Source organism: Calliphora vicina, chromosome 1 (genome assembly GCF_958450345.1).
Source record: "Calliphora vicina chromosome 1, idCalVici1.1, whole genome shotgun sequence".
NCBI classification, from domain to species: domain Eukaryota; kingdom Metazoa; phylum Arthropoda; class Insecta; order Diptera; family Calliphoridae; genus Calliphora; species Calliphora vicina.
The window spans coordinates 162,302,564-162,312,225 of NC_088780.1; the positions used below are offsets into that span (position 1 = coordinate 162,302,564).

General features: G+C 29.2%; 1 protein-coding gene across 2 annotated transcripts in view; it reads right to left on the reverse strand.

Moving 5' to 3' along the window:
- grn (grain) overlaps positions 1–9,294 on the reverse strand; it is a 61,154-nt gene extending 51,860 nt beyond the window's left edge. For both annotated transcript variants that reach the window (XM_065516458.1, XM_065516457.1), the window contains exon 1: positions 8,861–9,294. In XM_065516458.1, the coding sequence (XP_065372530.1) occupies positions 8,861–9,155 (295 nt within the window). In that variant the 5' untranslated portion in view covers positions 9,156–9,294. The remainder of the gene's footprint in view (positions 1–8,860) is intronic.
- Positions 9,295–9,662: the final 368 nt, after the last annotated feature.

The window sequence follows — 9,662 nt, forward strand, 5'->3', positions numbered from 1 at the left end:
TTAAATAGTTTTGAATTTATCATTTGATTTTTGACCATTGTTTTTTTCGTAGCCTCAAATACACAAAACACAAAATTATGCTAAATAGCTGCTGTTTGTTAAAGTCATATTTTTACGAGCTCCCCAAAACAAACAAAAAAAATGGGAAAAAGGTATGTTTGTTGGTACCGTTGAAAAGGTTCATGTTGGGGGTCCACCACGCTTTGGAAATTGACAAAGCAGCCAACGAAATTATTACACTGTTTCAAGCGGCGGCTTCTGCGACACACTATATGATGGCAAACAGGCAGCAGCATATTGTTTAAAACATGCCACAATACAGAGACGCATAATTTAGTTAATACAAAGAGGCCTTAAGAGGGGACCAGAAGAGTCAGGTTTAACATACACACATATTTATATATTGTTGCAAAGATCCTCTTGCCAGACTGTAAATAAAATCCTGTTTACATTTGCTGTTGCAGCATCACATCATAAATGCAAACGTGAGGCATGCATGTTTATAATTTCGTAGTTTTTTTTTTCTTTTTTGGTTTCTTTCCTGTAAGTTTCTGTTAAATCCAATTGCCATTGGTTGGTTGGTAGTTGGGTGCATGATTGTTGCATGTGTGCCACCACAGCATAGACATTCAGTCTGCCACACACTAGTTTCAATTGACTACTGTTGGTGCTGGTGGTTGCCACGAAAAGGAACTCCACTCTTATTCCAAGGCAATAAAATGAAAAATACAAAAATAAAACTAAAAATCAAGTAATTTTTGTTTCCACTTCTAGCTTGTTCCACCTCATCTATTTTAACTTGCTGTGGTTGTTGTTGCAAGTTGTTGTTTGGATGCTGCAGCTTACTGCTGCTGTCTTCTAAGAATCTTTTGACTCGATTCTTACATTTTGGTTGGTTTTTCTTCTTAGGAATTCAATAACTAGTTAAATTTCGTAGAAATAGTTAAACCAAAAAGTATAAAAAACGCGATAGGGATAAAAAAGCAGCATGTTGGTTGTTGTTGTTTTTTTTTCCTTCTTCAACAATTGATAACATCAACTTACAAATACAACGTTTAATTTGAGAGATATTTTTTTCAGTTTTTTTGTCTTCAGAAAAAATTCCTAATTTATTTGAAATTTTTTTTTTTTTTTTGAACTTGCCACAAATGTGTTGGTTAGCTGTAAGACATTTGTTTTGTTGGCTGGGTTGTGTTGTCAAAAACACATCATATTTTTACAGCTCCATACGGAACAGCCACTGACTGACCAACTACAACTGCTATTAATCATCACAATATTAAAAAGCTGTCATAAAAATTGTCAAAGATTTTTTGAAATGCGTTTTTTTGTTTGTTTGAGTTTTAGTCAACTTTACCTCTTGGGAGTTTTGTTTTAAGAAGCTGAATGCTGTGTGGAGGACATAGTGTGTTTAATTGTGTTACAGTTTGTTTGGTAAGAATTTTGTTTTAAAAAATTTACTATTTTAAAAGCTATGAAATGTTTTAACAGAAAACGCAATGCAAGCGTTAAACGTTTTTTTAAAAAAACCGGAAAAAAATATTTTTTCTAAAAAAAAATTAGTTTTTATTAAGTTTTTATGAAGAATATAAACAACACCTTAAGAAATATTATTTAAAACTATTGTTTAATAATACTTTCAATTTACTGCAACTTTTAAGCTATTTAAACTTTACTTTAAGCCTTAAACTCGAGTTTAACTAAACTTGGTTATCAAGAGTTTAACTAAACTTAACTCGTTTTTTAAACAAAATTACAATAATTTAGCAATTTTAACATACAAACAAGATTATTTAAGGGCTAATTATAAAATTAGAACAAAAAAAATTTAAAAAAAAAAATTATTTAATAACTACAAACATAAACTTTAATAAAGCGACGGATTTTTACCACTATCTTCCTTTTTTTATTTCTTCTTTTAAACAAATATCTAACTTCTTATTTATTATTAATGAATTATCTTGAAAATTTTCACACTTTTTCCTGACGATCTTTATCAAGCCAAACAGAAAACAATTCAATGAAATCAAATAACATTTTCAAACAAAGTTACTAACAAAACAAAAAAAAGCTAAAAATTTGTAATTAGAATTCAAAAACTGTACAATTATATAGAAACGCAATGATTGTTTTTTTATGTACGAAAAACGACAATAACAACATTTAATGTAAATTGAAAGAAGAAGAAAAAAACTACACTTTCGCACACACACAGTTTGGCGGTAAAACTTAAAAAGATGACAAGACACCTTTCAGTATAATAAAGTTTAGTTTTTTTTTCTGTATTATATTGTCAAGTTAAGCGATTCCCAAACGTATAGAGTATACAGTTGTTTTAAGTTTTGTTTTTTGCATGGAATGCAAAATAGTTGTGTATGGATCATCATCAAAGAAAACAACAACAGCAACGAGAAAAACATTGAAAAAATAAAGGAATTAAACAAAATATCACGTACTCAAAAAAAAAAAACTTCGAGCTACAATTGCAAATGTTCAGACAGACAGACAAACAGAGAGAGAAACTTTGAATTTGTGTTCTTTTCAACCTTTAAGTTGTTTTAAGTCTTTTAATTACATAAAATGTCAAACAACATGAAATCACGTGTTTGCCACAACAAACGTTAACATAAGGAATACCTCAACAAACAAGCAGCCAGTCCGTCAGTCAGTCAGTCAGCCAGCCAGCTAGTGAGTTAGCCACAGTATAAAAGACCCGATGTGTCAGACTATTATTTCTTTTCAAGCCATATTGCCAAGCCGATTTGTATAGAAATCTAAGCATTTTATATACAAAAATACGTTTTTTGTATTTGAAATAAATGCTGTGGCCAGCATTTTGAAATTGAAATAATTATGTCATTTAATTACGCAGACAGCTTAACACAACTGCGGCCACAAAGCAGCAAATCAAGAAGACTGTGGCAGTAAAGCTGTCAACGCTGATCGTACTCGTGCATACAACATAGACGACGATGATGACGATGTTGTTGGCCATACATACAGACGGACACACAAAGCAACAACATATGGAATTATTGTATCCGCACAACAACTTATTGCCGCCAACAGAATAAATACATACTACTTGCATTTGGTTTTTGCTCGTTTAGCTGTTTGATTATATTAAATGTGTTCAAATGTAAAGAATATGGACAAATGTGGTATGTTGCCTATAAACTTGCAACTTGCTAACTTTTAACTAAAGAACAAAAAGCCGCCACTTGCGAATTATTAGCAGCTCTAGGCAGAGGGGAATAAATGTTTGCCCCAACTAATTAAAATATCGCACTCACATTTGAAAGGCTGGAACACAACCAAAGCGGGCGGTCGTGCTACACTCCACTACACTACTACGCATATGCAAAATTATCAACAACAATATGGGGGGTTTTTTGTGTCATACTCAGAAGCATGCAACATCGTAGCAGCATCATCATAATCAACTACAGATCACAACATCTGACGGCACAAGCCAGTCAGTCAGCTTGCTTGCATTCAACCATATCTGAAGATGAATTAAAATTATTTGTTTCTCTTGTTTTTTTCAGCTGATATTTGCAAAAGAAATTATGAAATAAAGTGGTGGCAACTAGTAAGACATTAAAAGCAAGAAAAGAAAGAGGAAAAAAAAACAAAAAACTATATGAATGACCGCTTCTATATAAAATAAATGAATATTTACGAGTTTATGCAGTGCGATTTTTTTTATTTTATTTTTGCTACAAGAAAAGCCTGTTGTTGGCATATTTGTCAATTATAAGAGTAAAACTAAAAAAGAAAAAAAGGAAAAAAATACAACTGAAAAAGACAAGCCCACTTTACAAATTAAGCGTTTTTGTTCAGTTTCATTTTCCTAAATTGAATGTAACATTAACAAACAATGACAAAACACTGTAAAACATTGAATCTAAGATCGTATGATTTTTGCATTAATATTTTTATATACATATGTATGAACAACTACTACTTGTGTTGTGGTTGTCGTTATTATTGTAGTTTTTCCAAGAATTTGGGTCATAATTAATGTTGCATGATTTCAAGACATTTTAATCAAACCGTACATATTACTTGTACAACAGGGAATTTGCAAGAAAAATTAACAGCAAAAAAACTCCCCCTACAAATATTATTTTTTTTTTTAATTTTGCCTTAAAAAAAGTTATTTTTAAACAAAGTGTTAAAACAATGAATTCTTTATGATAATGAAATGATTAATTAATATTTTACTACAAAAAAAATATGAGACTTAATTTTGATCAAACGAAGTAAAGCGCCACAGAGTAAAATTAAATCATGCTGGTATCACATTAAGATAATGTTTTTTTTTTTAACAAATTCATTATAAATATTATTAAAACTTATTTTTAATATTAACAATTTTGTACTCTTATTTCAATATATTATATTGTTTGGTTAAACTTTACTTTAAGCCTTAAACTCGAGTTTAGCTAAACTGGATTTTTAAGAGTTTAAGCTAAAATTTCATTAAATTTATAATAAACTAAATGAAATATATAAAAATAAACATAAATTTTGTTTCAAAATTATTTAGTTAAGCAGTTAGACAAGTCTGAAAATTTGGAAAAAGAGCTACACATAAAATTTTTTTTTTTTAATTTTAAAAATTAAACTGTGTTGATTTCACGAGCTTTGATTTCATTTACTATTTCAATTTCCCTAAAAACTAAAAACAAAATCAGTTTTTAATGCAGTTTTAATTGAACATTACTAACGCATATTGCCAGTGTCATTGTTGGCAATTAAAGCAATTTGTAGTTGCCACACCATTGCTGACCACCAGCACCAACACTTTGTAATACTAATAAACTAAACAATAAACATACGCTTCCAATACTAACAGCCATGTTAACTTGGTATCACTATGATGTAGATACGCCAAAAAATAGACTGAAAACGTTGGAAAATATTCCAAATGCGAATGCATGTTGCATCATAATCACCTATAATTTATCACTTACACACATGTAAATATTCCGACGCATACATGGTGCCACCAAGAAATGCAACAAACTCAATAAAAGGAGTAGAAGCAGGAGAATTGCTGTCTGCGTGCCTTGTAACAAATCGCGGGTGTTATTTTCAATTGAAAAACAGATTCCATAACCATTGGAGAAAAACATCAATTCTAAAAATTTTATTGTGAAAAACTCTACCACAAGTTTACTGTTTAGCCAAGTAGCCATTTATTAGTTGTTGGCCATATTCAATGTTTAACTGCAACTGCTGTTGCTGCTAGTGCTAGTGCTGGTGGTAGTATTTCATATTGGCCTCCAAACAATGTCACTGGTTTGGTGAAATTAATGAACATTGTCACATTTGCATTCATTGTCATCCTTGGCCACTTGCTGCGTTAGATGTTTCTCATACAACACAATACATACATATGTATGAATACACACACTCCCGTATCTAGACATTAATACAAATGAGGCAACAGCAGCAAACAGCCAGCCACAAATGTTGTTATTATTGCTGTTAGTTTTATTGTAGTTGCAATATTTTGTTGTTCATTTGTTTGTTTGTTTGTTTATTTATCTCTTTTTTTTACTGTTGGCATTGATTTAACCAAACAGTCTAAAGCCAAAACAGCAGACAATTTGTTTGTCATTTATATCATTGTATGTATATCTCTCTCTCAAATGAATATGATTCAGTCAGTTAAAGCACACAAACTGTGTCATTGTTTTGTACGAAAAAAAAATTATTGATTGGTTCTTTTAAGAAATTTGATTTTCAAAATTAATTTTAACCAAGAAATTCTGGGTAGCGAAATATGAAAAATAGTTACCGAAATGAAATTTTTGTTATATGAGCTAAAGATAAATGAATGGATCAGTTACAATTAGAGCGATAAGATTCTTACAAAATAAAATTAATTAAAAGTGGTTTGGAAAATTCAAGAAAAATTCAGTTTTCATGGAAAAACTTATTTTAAACTCAAGTTTAAACTAAAATTATATTTGCTTTACATTTAAAAGAGCTTAATTAATAATTACCATAACTTAATTATCAGATTATAGCTTAAACTCAAGTTTAACTAAACTTAAGTTTAAGGAGTTTAAGTTGTAAAAACCATTTAAAGTTATTAGTTAAAAGAATATAAGACAAATATTGTTAAATTGAAAATCATTTAAATTGATCTAAAAGAATATTTTGCATAAATACAACAATGAAATAGATTTAATTTGACTTTGCTTTCAGATATTACAATATTTGTTTTAAAGTATTTGGAATGCATACTGTAGTTGGTTTACTGTTTTTCAACAGTTTAAACCTGAATTTTATCACTAAACTCGAGTTTAACTAAACTTGGTTTTCGAAAGTTTAAGTTAAAATTTCATTATTTTTATATTAATTTAAAAGAAATAAACAAGTTTTATATAATTTTTTTTTTAAATATTAGTTCATTGTGTTTTAAAATCAATTTCAAATGTTAAAATGTACTTGCCATAAAACATACAAGTGCAATAATTTAATTGAATTCAAGTTTTAAGTTTCATATACATATATTACTCTTCATCATTTCATTTTGTTCAATTTAAACAACATCATCAATAAAAATGTAAATAATATTCACAAAATTGACATATGTATGTATGAAAACCCGCAACTCAGACTCTAGATTATTTTGTTGCAAACCTCTTTAGTTGGTTTCATATGTATGTATGATGATTAACAATATTTTTTTGTTTGTTTGTTAAAAAGTTATTTGAATTTTTGACATTTGTTAAGCTTTCAATCAAGCTCACAGTCATCAAATGACATTTGCAGACTAATGAATTTTAAAATCTTAATTTGTTTAAACGAACATCAGAAACAAATCTTTTAAAAAACCTAACAAGAGATGAAAACAAGTTGAACAAAAAAAAGATTGACTAGACTGTATGTCTTTCACAGAGTCAAAATACGTTACAGGTTTCATGTAGTTTTTTCGCCAATAAATTTGAATGAATGATCGTTTTATAATATGACAAACAGTCAAACAAACAAACCATCAAACAATATTGTATGTAGATATTGATGTTTTTTTTTATAAATTTAAACTGAAGCTGTTGCTGCTGCTGCGGCGGCTGCCGGCACGCATGAATGAATGACCGGGGAATAAATTACAATAATGGTTTGAAATGAAATTCAATATAGCTTTCTTTCATCTTTTTTTTTGTTGGGCAGCATTTCTTGGCTTATAACTCTTATATGAATTAAACATTTTTGTAAGAAAAACCACATTAAGTGAATGGAAATATCACAAATATCATACACATATTTGATCAATCACACCAATATACTATACATACTTTACATTCATTCATTCATACAGTCAGTCATTTTTTGTATTCATTCATTCATACATAAATATAAATAAAAGTTGAGTTTGGATGAAGGTAAAATATATAAACAAATATAATGCATACAATTTTTGCACTGATGCATAAATTTTTGGTTTATTTTAACGAGACCAGCTCAAAGAAGGCCTGGCTGGCACAGAGACCAGAAATGAAATGAGTAGTTTTCAAAAAACCATTGTCAGTGGTTTATATATTTGACAATGCTCTCATGATGATGATGATTGTTCATGCAAAAAAAGCTGTAAGGTTCAAACAATATTAAATAAAACGGTAAGTGAATAAATGTTACCAAAAAAAAAACAATTTTAACCGCACCGTTTTAGTGTCAATGGGGAGTTAACTGTCGAAAATGACAGTTGAAAATAATTTAAGAAATAAAACGGTTTGTTTTGGGTTTTTTAACTGTGTTAAAGAAATTTTACATTCTGTTGGGATTATTTGATTCTTTGAAAAATTTCAATGTTTTTGTTCTTTTTAGAGGCGTGGGAGCGTAAATTTTTAATTTAAATTGATGTTTGTGCAAAAAAAAGTTAAGCAACATTAAAATGTAAGAGAGAAACAAAGCTACATTTTTAAAAATCTAAAAAAATATTTTCTAAACTTCTAAAATTTAAGAAATTTCTTTGTAACAGCCTTAAAAAGTACCAATTTTACACTTTTTATGTCCGAAATATAATGCTCTTAAGGTAACAAAGAATATTTTGTGGTTTTTAAACCAATATCTTCTTAAACTCAAGTTTAACTAAACTTGCTTTAACCAAGTTTAAGTAACAAATCCTTCACAAAATAAAATCTCCAGTGCTATAAAAGGCTAATTATATATTGTTAGGAGTTTAACTAAACCATTTCCCAGTAAGTTTAAGTAATTAAAATACAAAAAATCTATAAAACCTTAATAAATTTCGAAATAAACTCACTTTATTTCTATTTAAACCTAAGCACCTACTTAAATAAATAATTGTATAAAAAAAAAGAAAATGTTGTAATACATAAAAATTTATTCATGTCTAGTACAGGAATTATTAATATTATTATGAGGGTGGCATAAATACAAAATAAATTTTTCTTCGATTTTGTCTTTTTTTCAGTTTTAACAATTTCATTATCCGTTAACAATGTGGTTAGGAGGTTGTTTTTTATTTATTAATGGTTGGCTTCAATGTTTGTTTGGTTTTCTTATTGTGGTCTATTGTTTAGAATTGGTATTGGTTTTTTGTGTTGTTTTTTTTTCTCTTTATTCGTTCTTTTTTGCTTTTCATATATACAGACGCCCCGTCAATCACTCACGCACCATTTTGACAATTGAATGAATAGTAAATAAATAGAGGGAAGTAAGTAAAATATGAAAAAGAAAAACATAAATATGGTACGTCATGTTTAACAGCAACTTAAACACATATAGCAATAACACAGCCATGTTTTGTAAAGCTTAAGCTTAAAAGAGGATATTTTTTTATATAAAATAAAAATAAAATTATAAAATTTAAACTTACTGTGTTGATGATAGCTGGGATAATATCTTCTATGATGACCATTACTTTCTAAAGCATAAAATGCTCCCATATCGCTGGTATCTAAACCTAAACCACTGCCAGCTCCGGCACCGCCACCACCGCCTAAACCAGTGCTACCACCGGCCGTTGATCCGAGACCACCACCTAAACCGTGATGACCCAGACCGGTAGCTGAGGCGCCCAAACCATTGGTTTGTGGTGAGCCACCTCCTACCAGGCGCGGATTATCATACCAGCTGCGGGCAGCAGCTTCCGCCGTTGAAGTCATATCCATATCAAGTATAATTTTGAAAAATTTTTTATAACAAACCCGGGCAAATTAAAAAAAGTTAACTAAATGTTTTGAGCAAAAATGTTCAAGGGTTTTTAAGGTTAAGAATTTTTTATGTTTTTTTGTATAGATTTTAAATTGTTATCGCTGGGACACTGAGTTCATTTTCAACTAAAAGTAAAGAAAACAAAAACAAATATTTAATAAAAAACATAAACAAGTTCAAGAGTAGTTGTTAAAGAGGGGGGCCAACTATAGGAAATCAACTTAAATGCATTAATGTTTTTAATTATGGGTTTTAAAATGTTCTTGTTTGTTTGTATTTATTTGGGGTTTTTTATTAATTTTTAATAATGCCATCATATACAGCAGCAGCAATTTGATGGCTTTTTATGACGTAAAATAGATTAAAATTCATTATCACGTATAAACACACACACATGCTTAAATATGTAGATAAATGTTTAAGCAAACACTTAAAGAAATTTTAAAAAATCGATCAAAAAAATT